This window comes from Cornus florida, unplaced genomic scaffold (assembly GCF_030987335.1).
Source record: "Cornus florida cultivar Cherokee Brave unplaced genomic scaffold, ASM3098733v1 CherokeeBrave_3.0.0_Hap2_Chr04, whole genome shotgun sequence".
Classification (NCBI taxonomy): Eukaryota; Viridiplantae; Streptophyta; class Magnoliopsida; order Cornales; family Cornaceae; genus Cornus; species Cornus florida.
This window is the reverse complement of record NW_026775574.1, coordinates 69,454,048-69,481,581: the sequence shown is the minus strand read 5'-3', so window position 1 is coordinate 69,481,581 and position 27,534 is coordinate 69,454,048. Positions and strand designations below refer to the sequence as shown.

Here is a 27,534-nt window from a genome sequence, read left to right as displayed (position 1 = left end):
GGTGGAATGGAATAAAGAAGGATGTTGCATAATTTGTAGCTAAATGTCTTACCTATCAGCAGGTGAAGGCCGAGCACCAGAGACCAGCTGGTTTATTGCAGTCATTGCCAGTAGCGCAGTGGAAATGGGAGGAGATAGCAATGGATTTTGTGACGAGTCTTCCTAGGTCAAGGAGGGGAAATGAAGCCGTATGGGTCATTACCGATAGATTGACCAAGACGGCTCATTTTTTGCCTATGAAGGCATAGATGACGCAGAAGCACTCGGTGTACTTTATGTGAAAGAAATTATGAGATTGCATTGGGTTCTAGTGGCTATTATGTCAGATAGGGATGCTAAGTTCACCTCAAAGTTCTGGGAATGACTTCAGGCAGCGTTTGGCTCAGCATTGCACTTTAGTACTGCATTCCATCCACAGATGGACGGCCAGTCGGAACGTACCATCCAGATCTTGGAGGATATGCTTCGAGCCTGTGTACTTGACTTGGGTGGTAGTTGGGAGGATCACCTTCCACTTATTGAGTTTGCCTACAACAACAGTTATCAGGCGAGTATTCAGATGGCTCCATTTGAGGCGTTGTATGGTAGACCTTGTAGGTCTCCTATCTGTTGGACTGAGGTGGGCGAGACAGCCGCCTTAGAACCCAACATTGTACTTGAGACTACTGAGAAGATTAAACTGATCAGACAGAGATTGCTTACAGCTCAAAACCGACAGAAGAGTTATGCAGATAGACGGAGACGACCGCTATCCTTTGAGGTGGGAGACCACGTTTTTCTTCGGGTTTCTCCAAGGAAGGGGTTGATGAGATTCGGGAAGAGTGGCAAGTTGTCGCCACGATTTATTGGACCTTTTGAGATCTTGGACCATGTAGGAGAGGTTGCCTACAGACTAGCATTGCCACCATAGATGAACAGGGTTCATAATGTGTTTCATGTGTCGAAGCTACGGAAGTACGAGCCAGATCCGTCTCACATTTTGAGTTAGGTTGATGTGGACATTGATGAGGATGTTTCCTACGAGGAGAGACCAATTCAGATCCTTGACACACAACAGAAGGTGTTGAGGAAAAAGACGATATTGTTGGTAAAGGTTCTTTGGGGGCGTCATAGAGTTGAGGAGGCTACTTGGGAGCTCGAACAGGAGGTTCGCTCCAAGTATCCAGAGTTGTTTTCTCCCTCAGGTATGGCCTGATTTCGGGGACGAAATCTTTTAAAGTTGGGGAGAATTTAATGTTTATATATATATATAATTAATGTTAAAAGAAAAAGAAAAAAAAATAAGTGGGCCCCACCACTATATTAAAAACATCAAAAAGGCCATAAGGCCATTACAAATACGCATTTTGGTTCTCTCTCTCGGCAGTTTCCATGTTCTCTCTCTGGAATATTTGTTTTATTTTTGCTTTCACCATTCAAAGCTTGATCTAGCTCTATCCCTTTGAAATTTGGTAGAACATTGTGAAATAAAGTTGTTGAGCTCGTCAAGGCCGTCAATTTGATAGGAGCCAATCATCATTTGGTGCACTCCAAAGAGTTCGAAATTCTAGGGTTCTTGGGCTCAAATTGGGTGTTTTCATCAATTTGAAATAGGGGTGTTCTAATCTACAATTTCTTGGCATTTGGTGAATTTTTTCCCCTTAAATTTGATTCTAAGCATGCAAAATTTTAATTACTTAGCTTGTTGTTGTTGTAGTTCTTTGTAATTACAATGATAATTGTGTTCCTTGTGTTATTTGAATTCGTATACATATCTATTTTCATTACGGTAAATGAGCATACTTAGTGTTTGATGTGTTGTATGTTCCATGATTATTTATTTATTTATTGTCTTGAGGAAAAATGGATGCTATGGTTATAAATAAATAAATAAATAAATAAAGGAAATGAATGTTTAGAAATTTTCATTAAATTGTGATGATGATGTAAATGGAAATGTGTGAAAACATATAGTTAAATTAATGATTTGAAGTATAAAGCATTCATGCATCTATTGGGAAAGAGAAAGGGGGAAAAAGATTTGTTAGAACAAATAAAATTGTTTTGGGGAAAATATTTTCTAAAAGTGTTACGAAAACCGGACGCCTAGGAGGCGCTTAGTGGTCCGTGATGTTGGTGTAGTTTAGAAGGGAATGTAGTTGAGTTAACTAGGCCAGATGCGACGCCTTGGAGGTGTCTTGTGGTCGTGGATAGTTAACCAACCTTCCTTTCGTGATGCCATGGAGGTGCCTTGGGTCGGACTGCACTAACGGTTTGGTTGTTGAAACGGAATTTTTTTGGAAATGGGGAGTGACACTTGCATAACATTGCACTTCATGACATTGTGGTAAATTTATGATTGGTTGATATTTGTTACATAATTGTTATTGTAGTTGAGAATGTGCGTTTCTCGATAGCATGATCCCGTTCACTTTTTATCTATTCATAGTATGGATTCACGGGGACATAAGAAGTGTATCTTAGACACTTCCTACTGAGCTTATGCTCACCCCATTATTTTTAACATTTTTCAGGATATGGAAAAGAGGTGGCGGACGATGATCCACCATAAGTTTAAACGAGCTTGGGGATCTATTTTGATTTTTGCTATCTTTTGTATTAGAACTTTGATATATATTTTGTAAATGTAATCTTAAATATTTTGTGAAACTTTAGTTTAGTTGATATAATGTTGTAAGTTATGGACTTTAAAATTTTAGTTACAATTATGGACTGTAACTTGAAGTAATGGATGTGTCCCTTGTTTGGATGAAATGGAAGAACGGGACTTTTGTATTTATATAACCATTTTGGGAATGTAGTATAATATCTGAATTGTGCGTTGGGACATGATAAGTTAGATTTAAGGCCCAGTGAGGCCATTGCATTTATTTTTGTATTTCTATAAGTTGTTGAGGGACATTTTCCACGGAGGTCATGCCGAAATTTTTATAGATTTTATTATTATTATTTTGGTATCTTTTCGGGTCGTTACATACAAAGCTCGATCACTTTTTCTCAATTACTTTGTATTCACTTTTACTTCCTTCTGGTCTGTTCTACTTCCCTCTGTATGTATATACATGTGTCTTTTATTGTAATACCCCTAATTTTTAAAAGGATATTTCTGGTATTTAATGGTATTTAATTTATTATTTAAGTGCATTTTATTTGATTATGTGTCATTATTTTTTTTATTAGGTGCTTAATTATTTCTTTTGTGGTGATTTAATTTATTTAAATGATATTTATTTTTAGTTATTTGATTGGAATTACTTGTTAGTGTTTTAATTATTTAATTGGCATTAATGGTTTAAGTGTAATTGGTTTAATTATTCTATGTGTGTCTTATTTTATGTGTGTCTTATTTGGTTTAATTGGGTTTACTAATTATTATTTTGTTCAATTAGATTATTTGTTAAGTATTTAATGGTGAATAGGGTAATTAGGTAAATACATCTAACTAGGGTTTTAATTACAGTATAAATTAGGGTTTTATATTATAGCCGTCGTAGGTTTTTACGTTAATTGGATGGGCCGGTTAGGATTGTGAGTTGGACTTAAATGAACCTAGGGTTTAGGAAAACTCTATAAGTATAAGGTAGACGTCTGTGTAGGGTTTTGTTAAACAAAGCACACGTTTTGTGGAAGTGGAGAAGGAAAAGCACAGGTTTTTTCATTCTGCCCAGATTTCATCAAACATACGATCCTGCTTTGTCCGTGGTCCGATCGAGCTGAATTTTGGAGGAGAGGTTCACGACTCAGTGACGCACAATCTGAACGGTGGAGATCAGAGTTTGACCTCGGGAACAGTGATTCGTACTCATGAACAGTAACTGGGTCGCACTGGTTTTTTTTTCCATTCTGCCCAGATTTCATCAAATATCCGATCCTGCTTCGTCCGTGGTCCGATCGAGCTAAAATTTGGAGGATAGGTTCATGACTCAGTGTCACACAATCTGAACGGTGGAGATCAGATTTTGAGTTCAGGAATAGTGTTTCGTACCCGTGAACAGTAATCGGGTTTTGGAACTCGCCGGGATTTTTTTCAGAAGACGACGTTGAAACTTTGAACAAAAGTTTCTGAGGCAAGATTCTATCCTTACTCTTTCCCTTAGGCTTCATACTCTTTGCACTCTTAAATGATTCCAGGATTAATGAAGATTAAACCAAATTAAAATGATATCTGTTTTGCTATGAAACTGGTAGTTATAGTAGTGTTGTATGCTTGTTCAACCTAGACTAAGCATGTTTGTGGATGCATTGTGGTTCTGTGGTTCACGTTTTTCCTTACCACTGCTAGTATAAATTATTGGAAGGATGGGTCTAGATGATAGCTATCTTAACTTCTGTAATAGCAACTGTTGGAACTTAAATACTAGGAGGATTTGAGTTTAACACTAGATCGGTTTTGTGGAACACTATAACTTGAGCATGTCTACATACATACTGTGAATATTGTTTTGATGCTTACATTATCACAGTTAGTATCAACTGTGGAGGTTAGGATTTTGTGATACATACCCTACATATCTGTATGTCATTTGTAAGGTGTTAAATGGAAGTTTTAATTAATTCTATCTCTATATCAGACTAAAGGGAACAACTTAAATTGGGCATGTATATGTTGTTGTTGTGACCCTGTTTATCAATACTTATTTTATCACTGCTAACATTGAATGTTGGATGTTGGAATTTAGTTGATATATACTTGATTTATTAGTATTATTGACTACTGGAGGATTGGAAAGTAGGCACCGGTATGGGACGGTGGCATACTAAGGATGGGTTTGGTTTTTAAATCAATACCATTACCCACCTACTTGGAATAAGAATGGGATTAACTAAAAGTTAAGTCCCGTAGATTTGTATTGTCATGGCAACTACTTGTTGAGCGGCAATACCAGGGATTTTGGATGGATTTTATATATGTACTGTTATGGTGCCTCGGTATGAGCTTGAGCCTCAGGACCGATGGCTAGGGAGCGTATGCATCGGGATGTGTAGCTGGCTACGATGGTTGGAGGTGTACCCTGTTTAGGTATAGGTACATATGCCCACTTCGTGTGCGTTTTAGCATGTTACCTCTATTCAGGTTGAGACCGGCCTGTAGTCCAGTGAGAGTCCTTTAGTGTGACTATATATATATTTACGGATTATTAGCTATTGTTGAATTGTTTAGGATGTACATGCGTATCGGGCCTCTGTTTGGATTGTAGTAGTATAGAACTTGCGCGTGGGCCTGACCCACTTCTATTTTTCAGGTACACGACAGTTCCAGGCTTAGACGTGTTCATGCTGAGCAGAGGTCTTTATTCACTCTTCCGACGATGTAGGGCTCTCTCTATAGTTTTATTTCTAGACGTTTATTACAGTTGTTCTATCTTCCGTTTGGATGTTTAATAGGGGTCCACTAGAGATGGATTCCCAAGTTGTAAACTGATGGAGTTTTGGAGTTTGGGTTTGATGGATTTTAATAATTATAATATTTTGCAGATTCTATTTTTAATTCCTTCCAGCTTTAATTTCATTTCTTAATTTATTTTGTATTCCGTGTTCATTATAAAATATTAATTGTTTGATATTCCCTCGGGTTTGGGCCTGGGCATGATCAACCCGTGTCTCGGATCCGAGGGGTATCACAGTTGGTATCAGAGCACTCCAGGTTCAAGTGTCTCTAGGATGTTTTCGTATTAAGTCTTCCGCGTAGCATTTTCTCTTGAATAGAGCTTAAGTTAGGATTCATTGTATTCCTTATGGTTCATATAGAAAGGGTACTGATGTCTGTCTTTTCGTGTTAATAGATGGTTAACGCTAGAAATGGACAGAACATGCAAGGAACTATGAAGGAAAGGAGAACGACACGTAGGCAACAATATCTCCTACGGCGTCAGCAAATGGAGGAAGAGCAGCAAAGGCTTGGGTTTCAAGATGACATGGATCAGTTTCAGGAGGAACAGGAGAATGTTCAACAGACTCTGGACCAGGTCAGAGATCTAGAGATTCCTCCTCACCTCAATGACCTCGTTGCTCAGGCTATAGAGGTTGGGATAACAGCTGCACTTCGGAATCAGCCTCAGGTACAGCCGGCACCTGTACCAGTACCAGTGGTTCAGACGGATTCTTGGGGAAAGGCTAGGAGCTCTTTCATAAAGGGGAGTCCACCTGTGTTCTCAGGCTCAACGGATGCGAGAGTAGCTCACCAGTGGAAACAGGACATTGAGCGTCATCTTCGTTTGGTTCAGTGCACGGAGGTTTAGAAGCAGATGCTTGCTACTTTCAAGCTAGTTGGGGATGCATTACAGTGATGGGAGTCAGTTACCACCTCAGAGGAGAGGATGACATTGTCTTATGATGAGTTCAGTGCTCGCTTTGATGAGAAATATTTTCCCTATGTAGTCAGGGCAGCTATGAAAACCGAGTTTCTAAGTCTACAGCAGGGAAACATGATAGTGACGGAGTATGAGCAGCAGTTCACATGCTTGTCTCTCTTTGCACCGGAGGAGGTGGATACAGAGGAGAAGAAGCGCAACAGTTTTGTCAAGGGACTGATGTGGTCTATCAAGAGAGCTATTACAGGTAGTCCAGCCTATACTACTTATGCTCAGGTGGTAAACGCCGCTCTACAACAGTATCAGTTGACTGTGGACATCAGACAGGCTCGTGGTGAGAAGCGGGGAGATAAAGACTCTACTAATCAGTCAGCTGAAAAGGGGAATAGCAATGGTCACCGGCAGAATGACAAAGGCAAGTTCTAAGGACAACAGCCTTGGAAGAAGCACAAAGGTGGTTCAGATACTCACCAGAATGGGGCACCTATTCAGAGGCAACAGAATGGGGGACCACAGGCAGGACAGGGTTAACCACATGCTAACCGACAGAGGAGGCCATTTGGTACTTTCCAGGGTAGTTGTTACACTTGTGGAGAGTATGGTCATACCACCAGGCAGTGTCCTAAAGCAGGATAAGGACAGAGACAGAGACAGTATGTGCAGCAGGGACAAAGGGCGCCAGTGCCTCTACCAGCTCTACAGGTTCCACGGATTCAGGGACAGACACATCTGGCTTTACCGGCACCGCCGCAGACTCAGGGACATGCACCACAGCAGTTGCACTATGGCAGGGTGTATAACCCCATGCCACAGGATGTTCAGGCACCTCAGACTATTGAGGGTAAGTTTCTTATTCATGGTTTGCATGGACGTGTTTTATTTGATACGGGTGCTACACACTCATTTGTAGCTAGGACTTTTGTTGCTTTGTCTGGGATGAGGATGAGGGTATGCACTAGATCTCAGGGTATTTCTACACCATTGGGTGATACAGCTATTATACATGAGAGTGATGGGCCTGTGACACTAGATATTGGCAAACTCAGATTTCTAGCCAATCTATTGGTCCTGGACATTCACACTTATGATGTGATACTTGAGATGGATTGGTTGTCTCATTACCATGCCCAAGTTGTTTGTTTTGATAGATCTATTATTTTTTTACCATACCTAGTCAGGGTATGTATGTAGTAGCTATGCCACTTTCTAAAGGGGGCGGTAGCACCTATTTGTTCCATGTGGAGGAGGAAAATGAGGAGGGGATTACTGTGTCATTGGATAACATACCGATTGTACATGATTTCCCGGATGTATTTCAGGAGATTCCAGGGTTGCCACCTAGTCGCGAGATCGATTTTGTGATAGACTTAGCTCTAGGCACTGTGCCTATTGCTAGGGCACCCTATAGGATGGCACCGGTAGAGATGAGAGAGCTGAGGGATAAGATTCAGCAGTTACTCAGCCAGGGTTTTATTCGTAGGAGTACATCACCTTGGGGAGCACCGGTTCTGTTTGTAAAGAAGAAGGATGGTTCGCTTCGTCTGTGTATAAATTACAGGGAGTTGAACAAGGTTACGATTCGTAACAAGTATCCTTTGCCTAAGATTTATGACTTGTTTGATCAGTTAAGGGGAGCCACATATTTCTCCAAGATTGATCTGAGTTCTGGGTATCATCAGCTGAGGGTCAGGGAGCAAGATGTTCGTAAGACAGCATTTCTCACGCGATATGGTTCTTATGAGTTTCGAGTTATGCCGTTTGGGACGACTAATGCACCTGCAGTATTCATGGACTTAATGAATAGAGTCTTCCGGGCTTATTTGGATCAGTTTGTTATTGTCTTTATTGATGATATCTTGATCTATTCTCGGTTGGAGGACGATCATGCTAGACATCTTCGTATAATCTTGCAGACGCTTCGTGAGCACCAGTTATATGCCAAGTTCGAGAAGTGTGAATTTTGGCAGCGGGAGGTGAAATTTCTGGGTCACGTGGTGTCAGAAAAGGGGATAGCAGTGGATCCGGCCAAAGTTTCAGTGGTGGTTGAGTGGGGACAGCCTACATCACCTACTGAGATTCAGAGTTTTCTCAGTTTGGCAGGATATTACAGGAGATTCATCCAGGGGTTCTCCAAGATAGCAGGACCATGAACCCAATTGGTTAGGGTCGAACCCAAACAGAATCCCTAAGGTTTGAACCCAATTGGTTAGGGTCGAACCCAAACAGAATATAAAAGAAAAAGAGGGAGAAGTAAATTCAGAAGAGAGAAGATTTTTTTTTTTTTTTTTTTTTTTTTTTTTTTTTTTTTTTTTCTGAATTTGGTATATTGAAATGAATCCAAGGAGGGCTATTTATAGGCTTAATGGTGCCTATTCCAAATGGGTGCACCTATATTCCGAATGGATGCAACCATTGTGGACCAATGAGACATTAGAAAGCTAAAACTGATTTAGGTTCAAAAGGTGCAACCCTTGGTTCAAACAAAAACTGTTTTATGGTTTTTTAATTTGAATTTAAACCCAAAATAGATTAATCCGATCCAGCCAAGCAAGCAAACTTCGGCCATTAATTCAGCCCAGCCCAGTGTGCTCCACCCGCAAGCCCACTTAAATAAGTCCAGTAGACAAATAAAATAAATTTCAACCACACAGGCCCAGTCCAACTTTGTGTAAAAAGGTTAGACCTATTTTACAATTAAGCCCCGCCCCGCCCCTCCCAAGCCCGGACCGGACGGGGTCGGGTCGGGCGGGTGGCGCGCGCGTGTGTGGTAGTTGGTTCGGATCCGGGCTAGCCTAGGTCCTCCCCCTCTTAAAAATTTGGGTGCCCTTGGGCCCAAACCCAAATCCCATACTAGACATATATATACTCAAGGTTGCTTTGCTACTTTTTCGATGTGGGACAAGCATTTCCCACTTTATTCACACCCATTTAGGCTTTATAAATCACTTACTTTGGAGCCAATTTATCATTCACCCGGAAACGGATTTGAGAAAATAAATATACTACGTTCATCTCCTCGCAGAGAGGAACGCGCTCGTCAATAGATTCGCAAAAAATTCTTAGCGGAATCTTTTAAAAATCTGTCCAAAGTTTGCATTTTCTAATGCCGTTTCCAACAATCCCCCACATGAATGAAAATTTGCGCAGATTACAAAAGGAGAAGATACAGACACTATAGAGAGTAATATTGGAAAGTTACTGCATCGGGATAGGTAGCTTTTGGCCTTGAACCTTCCCTAGTGTATTACTATCGGATTTACTGGCTAACCAGTGAACATGATGTCTTGAACTGTTCAGCCGTTTATGTAAACTAAGACAATAGTAAACACACAGTTCCTTCCCGCACAAAGTCGGTTCTCATGGTTGTGTTCATATGGCCCTGAACAACACCTGGTATTTCATGAGAGCTTTAGAAAACTTAGCCTTAGAAGTTTTCATAGAAGCGGCCCCACTTCACACTCATATAGGTGACTTCTTATTAAGAGTATCCTACCATACCCCACTTGAATTTTTCAAGGTATAAGAGTCATTAAAAGCATAGCATATCCTACTCATCGCTGTAGGTAACACTGTCTCATCATAGAAATGGGTAGAAGATTAAATCTTCCCAGTGCTTCTGGTGAGCCATTCAGAATTTCTGTTGTCCCTTTGAACCTAGATCTTGGGATCTCCAGTCAACTAGGTTGGGTTTCCATTAAGATGACTCGTTAGCTTTCGGCTTTAATCCCATTCCCCTCGATGAACTATACACTTGCTCTCTTGTCAAACCTTTTGTAAATGGATCCGATAAATTATCTTTTGACCTGATATAATCTATTGAGATTATCCCACTTGAGAGCAATTGTTTAACGGTATTATGTCGTCGACATATATGTCGAGACTTACCGTTGTACATATTACTTTGTGCCCTTCCAATTGCTGATTAACTATCACAATGTATACATATAGCGGGCACCGGTTTAGGCTAATTTGGAATATCTTCTAAGAAATTACGATGCCACTCAGCTTCTTCACCAGCTTTATCCAAAGCAATAAATTCAGATTCCATAGTGGATCTGGCAATACAAGTTTGTTCTGAAGATATCCAAGATATGGCACATCCTCTAACAGTAAAGACATAGCCACTTGTGGATTTAGAATTCTTTGTATCTGATATCCAATTAGCATCACTGTATCCTTCAAGTACTGCTAGATATCTAGAATAATGTAATCCATAACTTATAGTATATTTTAAATACCTTAGAACCCTGATTATTGCAGTCTAATGGTTCTTTCCTGGATTACTAGTATATCTACTCAATTTATTAACTGAGTATGCTATGTCTGGTCGTGTGCAATTCGTCAAATACATTAAGCTTCCTATAATGCGAGAGTACTCAAGTTGTGATATGCTAGGACCAGTATTTTTCGATAAATGAAGATTTACATTAACAGGAGTCTTTACAAGACTACTATCCTCTTTATTAAACTTTTCTAATATTTTCTCAATATAGTGAGATTGAGATAATACTAGACCATCTGATGTTCTAGAAATCTTAATTCCTAGTATGACATCAGTTATGCCTAAATCTTTCATATCAAAATTTTTGGTCAACATCTTTTTAGTAGTTTTGATTATAACATCATTACTACCCATTATTAGCATATTATTCACATATAGGCACACAATGACATATCCATTTTGAGTGTTTTTCACATACACACATTTATCACACTCATTAATTTTAAAACCATTTGACAATATCACTTTGTTAAATTTTTCATGCCATTGTTTAGGTGCTTGTTTTAATCCATATAAGGATTTTACAAGTTTGCACACCTTCTTTTCTTTTCCTGGAACTATAAACCCTTCAGGTTGTTCCATATAAATTTCCTCCTCTAATTCACCATTTAAGAAGGCAGTCTTAACATCCATTTGATGTATTTCTAAGTTTTGCAGTGCTGCAATAGCTAGTAACAATCTAATGGATGTTATTATTGTGACTGGTGAATATGTATCAAAATAATCCAAGCCTTCTTTTTGCCTGTATCCCTTAGCAACAAGTCGGGCTTTATATTTTTCAATTGAACCATCAGGCTTCATCTTCTTCTTGAAAATCCACTTATACCCTAAAAGTTTAGTACCAGGAGGAAGATCCACCAGCTCCTAAGTATGATTATTGCATGATGGATTCAATTTCACTATTTATGGCTTCTTTCCATAAATTAGCTTCAGAAGAAGACATAGCTTCCTTGTAGCTTTGTGGCTCATTCTCCAATATATATGTCAGAAAGTCAGGACCGAATGACTTAGACGTTCTAGCTCTTTTGCTACGTCTAGGTTCTTCCTCATTTTCATCATCTATAGACTCTTGGTCTATATTCTCTTGTATATTGCTATTAGCAGTATCATAATTTCTTTTAAGAGGATTTTTGCATGGAAATATATCCTTAAAGAAATAAGCATTCCTTGACTCAATAATTGTATTGACATGGATATCAAGAATGTCTGATTTATGCACAAGAAAACGATATGCACTACTATTCTGTGCATAGCCTATGAAAATACCATCAAAGGTTTTTGGTCCTATCTTAACTTTCTTAGGAGTAGGAACCGCAACCTTAGCTAAACACCCCCACACTTTTAAGAATTTATAGGAAGGTTTTTGACATTTCCATAATTCATAAGGTGTCACATTTGATTTCTTTTGAGGTACCTTGTTGAGAACATAATTAGCAGAGAGTAAAGCTTCCCCCCACAAATTCTGGGTTAAACCAGAACTTATCAACATAGCATTCATCATTTCTTTTAAGGTACGGTTTTTGCGTTCAGCAACACCGTTCTGTTGAGGTGAATAAGGAGCGGTAGTTTGGTTAATAATACTATATTCTGAGCAAATGTCAGCGAATGGTACTTCGTATTCACCACCTCTATCACTTCTAAACATCTTTATCTTTTTTTCAAGTTGATTCTCAACCTCATTCTTGTAATATTTAAACATTTCCAAGGCTTCATCTTTACTTCTTAACAAGTATACATAACAATATCTTGTGCAGCCATCAATAAAAGTAACGAAATACTTTTTCCCACCTCTAGTTGGCACAGATTTAAAGTCACAGATATCACTGTGAATTAATGCTAGAGGTTCAGTACTTCGCTCTATGGAGTGAAATGAGGTTCTAGTCAATTTTGCTTCTACACATGTTTGGCATTTTTGATTTAAATCAATATTAAATTTAGGTATAGATTCCATGTTAATTAATCTACGAATAGTATCATAATTAACATGTCCTAACCTACCATGCCATACATCAGATGAGTCAATAATATAAGCAGAAGAAGCACTAGCTTTATTATTATCATTAATAGCTTTGGGTACAACAATCATTACATTGAACTTAAATAGTCCATTACTTAGATACCCTTTGCCCACATACACCCCATTCTTAGTCAGCACAAACTTATCAGATACAAAGACCAGCTTGAACCCATTCTTGCTTAGTAGTGACCCAGAGACCAAGTTCTTCCTGATGTCTGGTACATGCAGCACATTATTAAGAGTGAGCTCTTTCCCTGAGGTCATTAGTAGCTTGATCTTTCCTTGTCCTTCAACCTTTGCAGTAGAAGAATTCCCCATGTAGAGTTGTTCTTCATTATCTATAGTTTCATAGGTAGTGAACATCCTCTTTTCAGAGCAAACATGACGAGTAGCTCCTGTGTCCACCCACCATTCTCTATTGTTGCTTACCAGGTTGATTTCAGAAACCACAGCTGAAAGATTTAACTCTGATACATCAGCTGTCAACTTATCTTCTTCAGCTATGTGCACCTCAGTGGTCTTCTTCTTGGGGTTATGATGTGTTTTTCGGCTACGACAATCTTTAGCTCGGTGTCCTAGCTTGCCGCATATGAAACACTTCCCAGTGAACTTCTTGTAGTTTCCTTGGCTAGGACCTTCTCCAGAGTGCTTCCTCTTCTTATTTTTCTGTCCAGCTTCCACTACATTTGCCTTTGACACCATTGAAGAATTTCCGGCTCTCTTTTCAGATGTACGGTTATCTTCTTCAATTCTCAGCCTGACAATTAAGTCTTCGAGCCCCATTTCCTTGCGCTTATGCTTCAAGTAATTTTTGAAATCTTTCCAAGAGGTGGCAGTTTTTCAATGATTGAAGCTACTTGAAAGGATTCACTCAATGCCATCTTCTCAGCATGTATCTCATGTAGGATCAGCTGGAGCTCCTGCACTTGGCTCACGACTGTCTTGGAGTCTATCATTTTGAAGTCCAGAAATCGTCCAACCACGACTTTCTTCAAGCCAGCATCTTCTGTTTTATACTTTTTGTCTAACGACTCCCAAAGCTCTTTAGCAGTATTTATTGGACTATACACATTATATAAGGTGTTGTCCAATCCATTGAGGATGTAGTTCTTGCATAGGAAGTCTCCATGCTTCCATGTATCAACAGCTCCAAGGTTGGTAATGTTTGTATCACCCTCATCTAACACTGGAGCAGTCTCAGTCAGATACTTGCTTAGATTTAGAGTTGTAAGGTAGAACATCATTTTCTGTTGCCACCTTTTAAACTCCGTCCCATTGAATTTTTTGGGCTTCTCCCCATGACTGACGGGAACATTAGCACGGTAATACTCGTACTTGCCATTTGTCTGTTATATATTGATATACAGACCACGAGTCAAATTATAATAATTATAACAACAATAATAATTAAATAATTCTTACTATAGTATAAAGTTATCTGTCTTAAGATTGTGGATCAAATGTGTATCATATACTATAGTATAATTTATTTAAATATTATTTGTAAATATAATATTTATTATAATAATTTATATATATTTATATAGTTTAATATCAAGAAAATAAAACTATAAAATAAAAGAACCTGTTAAAGTCGAGGCTAGAATTTAATTCTATAGCCTTAAGACAGATTCGCCCCGCTATGGTGCTAACGGACTCTTCGGCGTCTATCTCCCAGGATACAACGACTTTTCTTCCTTTGGTAGTAGCACTTCAAACCAATGGAATAGGCGAACTGGCTCGGTGAAGTATTCTCAGACTCGGATTCGGACTCGAAGTGAGTGACTAAGGTTCGAACCCAATTAGTTAGGGTTGAACCCAAACAGAATCCCTAAGGTTTGAACCCAATTGGTTAGGGTTGAACCCAAACAGAATCCCTAAGGTTTGAACCCAATTGGTTAGGGTCGAACCCAAACAGATTATAATAGAAAAAGAGGGAGAAGTAAATTCAGAAGAGAGAAGAATTTTTTTTTTTTTTTTTTTTTTTCTGAATTTGGTATATTGAAATGAATCCAAGGAGGGTTATTTATAGGCTTAATGGTGCCTATTCCAAATGGGTGCACCCATATTCCGAATGGATGCAACCATTGTGGACCAATGAGACATTAGAAAGCTAAAACTGATTTAGGTTCAAAAGGTGCAACCTTTGGTTCAAACAAAAACTGTTTTATGGTTTTTTAATTTGAATTTAAACCCAAAACAGATTAATCCGATCCAGCCCAGCAAGCAAACTTCGGCCATTCAGCCCAGCCCAGCGTGCTCCACCCGCAAGCCCACTAGACAAATAAAATAAATTTCAACCACACAAGCCCAGTCCAACTTTGTGTAAAAAGGTTAGACCCATTTTACAATTAAGCCCCGCCCAAGCCCGGACCGGCGGCGCGCGTGGTAGTTGGTTCGGATCCAAGCTAGCCTAGGTCCTCCCCCTCTTAAAAACTTGGGTACCCTTGGGCCCAAACCCAAATCCCATACTAGACATATATATACTCAAGGTTGCTTTGCTACTTTTTCGATGTGGGACAAGCATTTCCCACTTTATTCACACCCATTTAGGCTTTATAAATCACTTACTTTGGAGCCAATTTCTCATTCACCCGGAAACGGATTTGAGAAAATAAATATACCACGTTCATCTCCTCGCAGAGAGGAACGCGCTCGTCAATAGATTCGCAAAAAATTCTTAGCGGAATCTTTTAAAAATCCTTCCAAAATTTGCATTTTCTAATGCCGTTTCCAACAAATGGAACAAACTGGCCAGAAACCTGACAGTGTATCTTTTTCTGCGATTTTGAGTGCTTCTAGCCACTTAGGTCTTGTTGATGAAGGGCAAAAGTATTTTGAAAAGATGTTCAGGATATACAATATCATTCCAAGAATGGAGCATTACAGATGCATGGTGGACATGTTTGGACGATCTGGAATGATTGAAGAAGCTTATCAAATTATCAGGAACATGCCAATGAAACCTAACCCCGTTATTTTTAGAAGCTTCATAAGTGAGGGCGTCGTTCATGGTTTTGATGAAAATATGAGAAAACTTTTGCTGGAAATAGAGCCTGAGCTTGGAGCAAATTATGTACTTGTTGCCAATGTGTCTTCCCTGTCTGGTTATTGGAATGCTGCCCGATGAACTGAGAGTTGCCATGAAAGACAAAGGTTTGAAGAAAGTTCCTGGGTGCAGTTGGGTAGGTGGTTCCAAAAAGGATATGATTAAAGAGGCTGTAAGATAATCTTTTAGTACCAAGGCCTTTGGCCCAATGGTATAATCTCTCCATCTTCAAAGAAGAGGAGAGGGGTTCGAGCCTGACGTAGGCAAAAAAGTGTGTGTTTGCTTTACCATAAATAAATAAAAAAATAAAAAAGAAAAAAAGAAAAAGAAAAAGAAAAAGATAATCTTTTAGTTTAGATTACTAAAGAATTACTATTTCTTAAAGTTGTCCAGGGTCATGCTAGAAAAAGAGACCATCTTTTTTAAAAGCGACAGCTAGATTTGGATCATTGGTGATGGTACAAGGACAAGGAATGGATCATTGGTGATGGTACAAGGACTTACAATGGATTTTGCTAGATATTCAAGTTCATCTTCCCCTCAGAAAATGTACCAGAATAAATATGCAAAACGTGAATTTAAGCGACCTCAGTTTGCGGCACAATTTTCAATTTCCAAACAGCAGCTAGTTTATGTTTGTAATGGTCACCAAAAATCAGTTACAGGTACTTCTTTTTCTGATCCATATTCAAGTCTTAGACAGAGGCCTTTGAATGCCAAAAGAATTTCAGTGAAACTCTACGCCTTGAAAAGTTTTTCTAATGTGATCCTGGCTCATCCAAAGGGTCGAATCATATAAGTGATGAATTCAATGTAACCCATTACTCAAAGGTGCCTTTTGCACACAGTTTCATATTTCATATGCCCAACAAATCCTCCATTCAATCTGAATGAATTGAGAGGGGAATGACTAGGTTTCTCTACATGACTACCACTTCTTGGAAGGTACACCTTACATTTTCTGATCAGTTTCTGCTCTGTTTATCGCTACTGGTAAGGTCTAGTCTTTTATGAGAATGAATTCCCTTATTCTGATTTTACAATGCTGTACTAAAGGCTAGGCCTTCCTCTGGTATGGGTGTTTCTTTTATTATATGTTTAACAGTAACTTGAAAATCTCCTGTTATAATATCATTAGAGTCATTTTTTGCTGCTAAATCGTCCGTTTTCTGCTATTGCAATGGACCTATCATTTGAATATATATATTTTTTGCTGCTAAATCAAACCTTCTCTTCGTCCGTTTTTCTGCTATTGCTGCAATATGCCTCATTGTTGTACATCTTGTAACTCTCTTCTCTGGCAAGTTTCTGAGATGGTTGATTGATCTTTTGATTGATTACAATCTCAGAAAACTCTATACATTTTCGTCTCTTGAGAGTATTATACAATATGCTTTATCTCTTTCAGCTCTTGAGGCTTCTTCTATACTGCTACAGATAAAAGGATAAGTGTGTGAGTGGACCACATTGTCCTTGTATTTGTCTGTTGGTGCACACCTTTGAGCAGTCCTCAATTGTCACAATTTACACGTGTATAGGTATATATATGTAAAGCATTACAAACATGAGGCCAAAGAATGCAGTGTTGTCATCTTCTTCTTCTCTCAGCAGGACCGCTATGCACGTGTAGCATTTTGTAGCTAATGCCCCTGCAATTGCCATTTGACAGAATAGAAAAAGAATGTTGCTGTAGCATTTGTAGACCACATGATTGTACTCACATTTTGTGCTGCGTTGCTTTGTTTGCGACTGTAAGGAGCTCAAACAGACTATCGAGATCCACACGGAACCTCTCAATTCAAAAATTTTAAAAATGCACTAAAATATAATTTATAAGAATTCTAAACTCAAAGAAATGTCCCAAGTGACCTTCGGATCCCCCATGGCATGCTAATAGGTGTACGACGTGCAAAACGATGCACAAAAATAAAATAATTACGAAAAAAAATGTGAAAAAATGGGAAACGTCTTATATGCATCCCTCCAAATTCCTCAATTTTGTAATTTTTTTTTTTTTCTGTTTGTTTGTTTGTTTGTTTGTTTGTTTAGGGACAATTTGGTAGAATGAATGGAAAGAAATAAAAAATTATGTTTGGTATAAAATGCTGAAAAAATAAATAAATAAATAAAATAAAATTGGAGATACTGTCGGACATGAATAGTAACTTTTGTTTTAATTATAAAGGAAAAAGAAAAGAAAAGAACTAGTATTTTATTTTGTGAGTTACCTGGGTAAAAGCTTGAACTCAATTGTTATTCCCATTTAAAAGAAAAAGAAAAAAGAAAGAATAATGGTTGTGTGGTCTTGAATCACATACTTCATCAGGAGATTACCTTTGCCAGCTTGCAAAGGCGCCCCTTAATAATTTTGTGGGCAGTGCAATGTTGACCTCCCTGTTTGTTTGTTTCATAGCGTATAGAGTTAATTGAGAGCTTCTGAAGAGGGAGGTTAACAGTTTCTTCCAAACATTATTGATCTTGCAGAAAGAGAGATGGACACTGGTGTGGATCTAGTGGTGGAGAACCTGATGAAGCTACTAAACACCGATGATGAATTTATTGTGAAGGCTTATGAGGAGAAAGGCATCCAGAAGGAGCAAATCGAATGGTTCTACCAGGAGACGCAATTCATGCAGACGTTTCTCAAGGATTCAGAGATCAAACGGAAGGAAGAACATGAGAAGGAACTGAAAGATGTTGTGGCTAGAATTAGAGATGTGACTGGTGAGGTAGATGTCATTGTGGACTCAAATCATACTCAGCGCACACTTTTGGAAACATAGGGTTTTAGCATTCAAGCATCATAGAAGAGAACCTGGTAGTAGCCCCCGTGAAGAAATTACTGAAAACATTGTCCGTCTGGCTAACAAAATTTCTGATTTGCTTAAAACTTTGGAAGAAGATTTTCTTTCTTTCGAGGGAAACTGCAAAGAGATTATCAGGATTTTCAGCGGGATTTTTAGTCAGAATGAGTGTGGCCCTTCTGTGAACAAGCGCCTATTTTTTCATGTCGAATTCATGGAAGAAATTGCGTCCATTAGGACAAAGAAATTGTACCGATCCTTTCATCCCCAGTCTTACCCCCTTCAGGAATTATCACAACGTCTATCCCAAGTCCTGATGATGGGATCAAGACTCACATGCCCTGCATTTTGCGAGCCTGACGACTGCCTTTTCCTCTCCAATATGTTGAAAGAGATGGTCCACGAGGCAGAGAGACAGCTTCGTTACTTTTGTGTTGCCATAAAAGATATAAAGTCTATCAAGACAATGGCGAAGAAAGGATTGAGTGCCACATGGCTTGATTCTCACATTGCTGTTGAATTGGGGCCTCTTTTAGATTTGTCTGTGCGAATGGTCGACCAGGCTGAGAAAATTCACAGGGGCTATGGCGGTGCCCTGGCAGAAATCAAGTGTATCAAGAGAGAGGTGATGAAAATTAATGACAGCGGGTTGAGTATCTCAGGGATCCGTGGATCTTTTGCACTTGATAAAGTTAGTTATGTGATCCATGGATCTTTTCAACTTGATAAAGTAAGTTACGTGATAGAAGAGATTAAGTCTATCAAGACATACTTGGTGGAGATCTATGAAAATAAAATGTATGGCACTGGAGTAGTCCAAATTGGGGAGTCTTCCGAGAGAGCTTCAACAAGAGCTCTCAGACATCAACCCATAGTTGATGAAGAACTGGTAGTGGGTTTTGATGATGAGAAAACAACCGTAGAGAAGCCGCTTATCGAAGAACATGAGAGGCAACTAAAAGTCTCATCCATTATCGGTATGCCTGGACTCGGTAAGACAACACTGGCTAAAATAACCTACAATGGTGCTTACATAGTTGATCACTTCCCTACACGTGCATGGACCTACGTGTCACAAGCTTATCAAAAGAGAGATCTTTTGAGTAGCATTTTGTGCGTTTCAATTTGAAGGATGAAATTTCTGAATTGAGCGATGAAGAGTTAGGTGAAAAGTTGTACAAACGCTTAAAGGGAAAGAAATATCTCATTGTCATGGATGATATATGGGGTATTGATGCCTGGGATGATTTTAGAAGATATTTTCCAGACAACTACAATGGAAGCAGAATTTTGTTCACCAGTCGGGTTTTGGATGTGTCTGGTGGGCATTTTAGATCTCACCCTTTGCGCTTTCTAAATGAAGATGAAAGTTGGGATCTATTTAGTAAGAGGGTATTTCAGAAAGAAAATTGCCCTGCAGAGTTGATGGATATCGGAAAGCAAATTGCTAAAAAATGTCAAGGACTACCTCTTGCAATTGTTGTAATTGCTGGACTTCTCAAAAAAACAAGACAAGACATTAGAGTGGTGGAGACATATTGCTAAAAGTGTTAGTTCATATATTGTTAGTGGCCGAGACCAAGACATGGACACACTAGCACTGAGTTACAACCATTTACCTCATCACCTAAAATCGTGCTACCTCTATTTCAGTGCATTCCCAGAAGACTATGAAATCCTGGTGCGGAAGTTGGTTTCGTTATGGATTGCTGAAGGATTTATACACCAAATTGGACAGTGAATATTGGAAGATGTGGCAGAGGGTTACTTGATGGATTTAATTGATCGAAGTTTGGTCTTGGTTGTCAGACGAAAGTCTACAGATGGAATCAAAGCATGTCGTGTCCATGATATGTTGCATGATTTATGCTTAAAAAAAGCAGAGGAAGAGAATTTTCTGCAACAAATTTGCTGGTATGAAGAAGTTTCGTCTTCTGGTTTCACGGCAGATAAGCAACTTTTCCTACCTATTGCAGCAAAGCAACGCCGCTTGTGTGTCCGTTCTCGCATTTTTGGTGGCATTTCTTCAGAGTTTTCTGCTCAGCACATCCGCTCTTTCTTGTACTTTGGCTCTGAAAAGAATCCAATACCTCCTAAGGATATGTCATTCATTGAAAAAGGCTTCAATCTTCTTAGAGTTATGGATTTATTGAGTATCAGTATCTCCCATTTTCCCTATTCAATTGCTCAGCTAGCTCTCCTGACATACTTAGCGATTAAAGGGAAGAAATTTCATCTGCCGGATAATATATCCGAATTTCAGTACCTAGAAACTCTTATTGTGTCAGGGGAATTGTATTACTTGCCCACTAGTGTTTGGGAGATGGTAAAGTTGAGGCATTTATGTATTGGAGGGGAAAATGTTATTCCATATTCATCAAGAGTATATTCTCTCGATGGCCTACAAACCATCTCACAGGTATGTGCTTCTAAAGGATGCCAGAATGTCTTAACAAGGACTCCAAATCTTCGGAAGCTGGTGCTCTGTGGAAGTTTTGAATCAAAGGACCATGGTCTTTGGTTTCCTGACCTAGAGTTCCTAAACCACCTTAAAGTATTGAAGTTGTTCAATCGGTTCATTCCTGATGACCACACGTACAATCTCCAAGGAGTTAAGTTTCCCCCAAATCTTAAAGAGCTTACTTTATCAAAAACTCATTTAGCATGGGAGGAAATGTCAATCATTGGGTCATTACCCAACCTTGAGTCTCTCAAATTAGAATTCCATGCCTGTGTCGGACCACTGTGGGAAACAAGTGATGGAGGGTTTTGTCGGCTCAAATTCTTGAGGTTTTACTACATGAATATTGAGCAATGGAATGCCTCCAGCAATCATTTTCCCGTCCTTGAGCATTTAGTTTTGCACAGATGTCGTAAACTCGAGAAGATCCCATCTGATTTAGGAAATATAGACACACTACAGATGATTGAGGTAAGCTGTTGTAGCGACTCCGTGATATATTCTGCCAAGCAAATTCAGGAATACCAACTGGACATAGCAAATGAAATCCTGAAGATCCATATAGTCAGTCCCCCGGGTTGGGAGCTCACACTATAAGCTTTGATGAGTGCTGGCATAGCATTTTAGTAAGTAGAACTCATCCAATGATGCTCATTTATGTTTTTCTTTTATCTATTTAACAGTTGAAATGTTATATGACAATATATATATATATATATATATATATATATATATATATATATATTTGACTAAATGGGAACTATCACATTGTATTAATATTTATTGATCTTTTCTTCTTTTAATTATTATAGAATTAGTTAAATATTTGTAATTTAATCAAATTATAGATGCAACCTCATCTTGGAATGCGCAATGAGGCAAGGTGGGCCAATTGGCCGAAAGAACCAGATTGAACACAAGACAAGAACCACACTGATTCTTCACTTTGGGATCAGAAATGATGATATTATTTTCTTTTTCTTTTTCTTTTTCTAGATTTGTTGGGATTCCAAATACTGATTAATTACTCAAAAATTAAAAAAGCACTTCATTGTAAGCCCCGTATCTACACTAAAATTTTCGATATACATGATATGATTTAAGAGTAAATTGACACAACACGAATAACTAGGAAGCACGAGGCAGTCATTTGACAGGCTGTATAGTTGTACCTCAGGTTCAAGGCATTAGAATTCATTTTGAAGTAGGTGTTAATCCAAACTGAAGCAGTACAGTTTTCAGTTTCATTTGCTGGAATTCAATACAGATTCTCCATTTTCCAGTGTATGGGATATTCAAAGGAAGTCCAGTTTCTGTTTCTGTATCACAAGTTCCGAAATGTAAGTACTTTGAAATTGTCTGCTTATATATAGTTGTAATAGTGATATGCTAATGACATTTGCTTTTTGGGGACAATTTTGCTGGCAACATTTTGTTGAAAATTAATACTCTGCGTGATATAAGTGGACAATTAACAGATGTCAGAAGTGTATTTTTACCCCACGAAGAACTGTCATGTAGAAATTATCACTGATCATTAAGACATATAGGAAATGGATTTATTGCTGCAATTGCTTTAGAACTTGAGAACTAAAATGACCAAAGCATATGATTAATTTGTTCGATCATTGGTTATAATTTGTTGGATAATTTCTGTTAGTATATATGATACCACAATTTATGGAATGACTTACCATAATAGTAGAGATTTGACTATGCTATAGAATATGCTTTAGAATAGGTTGTGATTTGATTTAGATTTGATTTAGTTTCCTTTCTTGTAATATGAGCATGTGCTCTTTTTATCTATAAATATTAGAACTGTGAATGAGTAATTCGTCTCATTCAAACATTTACGCAATTATCTCCTTTCTCTTCTTTTTATATTTCTACTTGGTATCAGAGCCAACACCTTTCCACACCTTTCAGCAGCCTTGCTACTTGTGTGAAAGTCACCTTAGGCTGTTTGTGACATCGTGTGACATTGTCTACACATGTTTTTTTGTATTACTGTTTTGTGATCGAAAACAAGTATTTTTAAGTTTTACAATTTCTTTTTTACTCTTCCAAGGTTGGGTAAATTGAGATAGTTGGTCTCCAACACCTAGAAGGGCTTATTTTCTACTGGTTCGTTTAATTGGTCCTTCTGCATTCTACTGCTGTATTTCCACTTGTTCTCTATTTTGAAAGACATGTTGCATTGAAGGTTGCATATTTGTGGACACAAAGAATGACCTTTCTCTGATATTATTTTATTTTTTATTTTTTTATTTTTTTTCTGAGTTGTAGGCCATGACCCATAGGCAAGTCACATTTTGACACAAGGTTGGGAATGTAAGTCAATGCGAACTGATGATACAAGGCCGACCCTGAGATTTCAAATATTTTGAGAAGCCCTAGACGAACTTTCAAATGTGAGGCCCTTAAGTTTCACAAGCAAAAAAAATTATAAGAGTGCAGAATTTTCACACGATGTTTTCAAATTCTATAGCTAATATTATTGTGCGTCTGTGCATTGTGCATAAGACAACTAACTAATAACTATAAATTTATCACCACCAATAAATAATTGTGCGCCTGTACAATGTGCATAAGACGACTAACATATAAATTTATCACCACCAATAAATAATTGTGCGTCTGTGCAGTGTGCTTAAGACAACGAACTAATAACAATAAATTTTTATCACCACCAATAATTGTGCATATCTACAGTTTGCATAAGACAAATAACTAATAACTATAAATCTATTGCCACCAATAAATAATTCAAATAATTGTGCGTTTGTGCAGTGTGCATAAGACAAATAACTAATAACAATAAATCTGTGGCACAAAAAATTTATTAGAATGCGAAATTTTCATTAATATGAGATGATAAGAACATAAAATATATTAATGTTGAAAACACACAAAAGAAAATCCGATCTTGGTGCATTAAAAAGACCACGATCTAGTTTACATCAAAAAAAATTAAAAGGAAATATTCCACCTTGGTCACAAAAATCAAAATTCAACTTTATATCAAAGTAAATGTTCTGCTTGCATGTGAAAGAAGATCACAATTAACATAAAACGGAAACAATAATAACTAAGCATTACCGGTCATACAATAAATATAATATAAAAAAATCTAAAATCGAGCAGTTTGGTCGAGTGATCTCCTGGCGGGAGTTTTCACTGGAGCTTTGTGTGTGTTTTTGTGTGTTTTTATTGGGAGCCAATTACCCCTTTCTTGATTTCAGGGCGAGGATTCAACTTAATGATTGATTGATCATTGCTACAGAAGACCTTTGCAAATTAAGTAAAATATAAAAATAAAAAAAAAAAACCCTTAATTTGGCACTTTTAAGTATGAGCATAATTTAGAGATCAAAAAAGTTAATTATTACCTCAGGTCCTCGACCCACTAGAAGGGATCCTTAATTTTCGTAGGATTGAATGTGAAAATACAAAAATTTACGAGGAAAAAGGGGATGGTTGCTGCTGTTGTGAGACTGGAGTGGACTTAGGGAGAGGAAACAAAAAAGATCGATTCATGCAAAAGGAGAGAGAAGAGAGAGAGAGGATGAACATACCTTGTCACGGTGTCACCTGAGCGTGAGGCGATAGCGGAGGTGGAGTGTCGAAGCAGATTGTATCGTCTGAAAAATTTGCCCTAACTTATATTTTGTGGTCCTCTAAAATTTGAGGCCCAAGCCGACCAAGACTTGCCCTAACTTTATTTCTTTATTTTATTTATTTATTTTTTTTATCATCCCCTATGGGCCTCAAAATTTGACGCCCTCTAAAAGCTGGGGCCCAAGGCGATCGCCTTGGTCGCCTTGGGCCAGGCCGGCCCAGTGATGATACAAAGCCTTGATGGAAATCTAAACTGTTCCTTCATGGTTCAAGCATCATAGCCATTGGCTTAGTGTCTTGTTTTGAACCAAAGATTTATTGGCTTAGTGTCCTCTTTTTCACTCTAACGGGCTTATTAGACAGAGCGGAATGAAAACATATAATTTACATAACGAACCCCAAATAGTTGGAAAAAAGCTTTGGGTAGTGATGGTTGTTGGCTCATAGCCTCGATGGTGATGGTGATGGTGATGGTGATGGTTACCTACCCGGCCTAATGCCCTAAATATCAAGCACAGTTCGTGGTTGGGTTGGTTTCACCCAAATTTTTTGTGGCCTACCTATGTTAAATGTTCTCTTCTTTTGAGCCTGTTTGGTCTTGTTGTTTCAACCCAAGCTAAAACTGTTGTAAATATTTTACTCATTTATATAATACTCGCTTAACCTTCCAAAGAAAAAAAAGAAGAAGATTAGCAATGGGATTTTAGAAGCAATGTGGAGGTGGTGATATGACCATGACCATTGAGTTACTTTCTTATTTTAAGTCTGTTAGAAGTTGAAAATATATTATTTTGGCTTACAAAATTGTTTCTGGTCATTTTATGGAAATTTGATTTGCCCTAAAACCACTATGAAAATATGAGCGCTTGTATTTTTAGTTCTAATTATGTTTATTCCTCTCATAACACGAGTCAGATTTATTAGGAGATTTATTTGACTTTTCACAGATATCAAAATCTATCCGAGTCCAGTAGTTAATAAATAGAGAGTTCGTGTTCTTATCATGAGAGAGTTCGTGTTCTTATCATGAGAGGACTCTCTTGGTATCACTATTTTTATTGTATTGGTTTATATCTAAAGGAAAATTGTTCACTAATTCTGCCAAATAGATAGGGTGATTGATTGGTACAGTGGTGGTATAACTCAAACAGACATGTAATGAACACAGGTTCAATGTTGAAACATTCACTATGCGCATGACAAAGGTTAGGCATGGCCTCAAATTTTCCTCTCATAGCACACATACAATTGGTTATCCTCACAGATAGAAGAGAAAAAACATGGCAAAGAAGATAAAGAGAAAACCTAGAATTTTTATTTTTATTTTATTTTATTTATATATATATTTTTTTGGTGTGTGTGTGTAAAATATGATTTTATAAATTAGATGGTTTTGATCTATTAGACATTTGGTGGACTACCAATTTAATAAAAACCGTCCGATCACAACATTTTGTAGTATATTAATACACTTCTATGGATCTATTTTCTCAATCTGAAGATCGTTGGTTCACGATGATCTAAAATTTTGTGAACAACTTGTGACCATAAATCTCACCTCCATATGCCTCACATTATGTGCACGGTAATAGCATGGCTGCATATCACAAACCTACAGCATTCAATGACAGCAGAAAACAGCATACAAGAATTCAGCAACATGTGGATCATTACAAAATTAACAAAAGCCTGCAATTGAATAAGGGTGGGCTCAAGTGGTATGTCACTGGCAGTGGGGCCTCGTAAAGTATTAGGTATAAGATTCGACTCTTTTTAAGCGCAAACAGTTTCTTGAAAGATATTGTTTTATATATTGATGACTTCAAACATATTCGATTTGTTCGGTATCAGCCAATTGTGTTATAAAGAAAATCTTGTATGTCTAGATAAGTATGGCCGCAATATCATTGATGAATATATATACCAGTAGTGATGACCACACTAGCATTGGAGGTAGTAAATATTTAATATTATTAATTGATAATTATATCGGAATGACTTGGTAATCTATGATTCACAATTTACAACAAAGAAGATAATAATAGTCCAATGCTCATATACAAATACGACCCGATTACTTAAACAAGTTATAAAAGACTTAATAGGTAAGGCATAACAAGATTAATTATCGTATCAATTTTGATCGACACAAATTATTTAAACCCAAATTTAAATAGTGTTGGAATTGTATTAACCTGTTAAGTCAAATATTGTAGTCCTGGGTATTCCACAGCAACTAGTACAATTTCACTTGGCATTGGGTTGCTCACTTTTTTGGGGCTTTTTCTTTCTTTTTTTTTTAGGAAATTTTTTTTGGGGCTTTTTCTTTCTTTTTTTTTTTCGGAAATTTTTTTTGGGGTTTTTTCTCAAACACCACTGCTACATGTTACATGCATTTTTATAATTTAAATAATGAATGTATCTTCTCCCAATATCAATTAAAAACGATACCTGAAGCTGTTATTATTGAACGTGATGATTCCCCGCCAATTTCAAATCCTCTGCCAACGGTCAAAAACAACCAACCATCTACTCCAACTTCACTCTCTGATCCTAAAAACAGCCCTTAATTATGACCATTACTTCATATCTCAGTTCATGTTATCTGCATGTTCAGTTTCAATCGAATTCGCAAGGTCAATCTTCGACAGCTCATCAGTAAATCCACCGCTCTTTGCATGGAGTACAATAATCAGAGAATACTCAAAGAGCTCGATGCCAATTGAATCAGTTAAATTGTTCTCCAAACTTCAGAGGATTGGGCATAAACCTGACAAATATACATACCCTTTTGTCATTAAAGCTTGCGGTCGCTGTTCACTGGTTCAAGTAGGCGGGGCAGTGCATTCACTGATTTTAAAGACGGTTTTGATTGGCATCGATATGTAAATAATACCCTTTTGAGGATGTATGGGGCATTAAATGCAATTGATTCTGCCAGGCAGGTGTTCGATGAAATGACTGACACAGATGTTGTTTCTTGGAGTTC

The 27,534-nt window shown here is 37.9% G+C and overlaps 1 protein-coding gene and 1 long non-coding RNA gene across 2 annotated transcripts; one reads left to right on the top strand and one right to left on the bottom strand.

The window, feature by feature from the left end:
• Positions 1–20,226: 20,226 nt before the first annotated feature.
• Positions 20,227–21,620, top strand: LOC132303452 (putative late blight resistance protein homolog R1B-16). The gene has a single exon (XM_059800705.1). It carries the CDS (start codon positions 20,235–20,237, stop codon positions 21,519–21,521), a length of 1,287 nt encoding a protein of 428 aa, XP_059656688.1. The 5' UTR covers positions 20,227–20,234; the 3' UTR covers positions 21,522–21,620.
• Positions 21,621–21,894: 274 nt separating this feature from the next.
• On the bottom strand, positions 21,895–24,889 carry LOC132303453 (uncharacterized). The gene is made up of 2 exons (XR_009481229.1): positions 24,503–24,889; positions 21,895–22,237 (listed from the first exon to the last, which is right to left on the bottom strand). It is a non-coding gene; the product is annotated as an uncharacterized LOC132303453 (long non-coding RNA).
• Between the last annotated feature and the right edge of the window lie 2,645 nt (positions 24,890–27,534).

Coding starts and splice junctions, on each gene's coding strand:
- LOC132303452 (XM_059800705.1), top strand. CDS start 20,235: ATGGATTTAATTGATCGAAGTTTGGTCTTGGTTGTCAGACGAAAGTCT.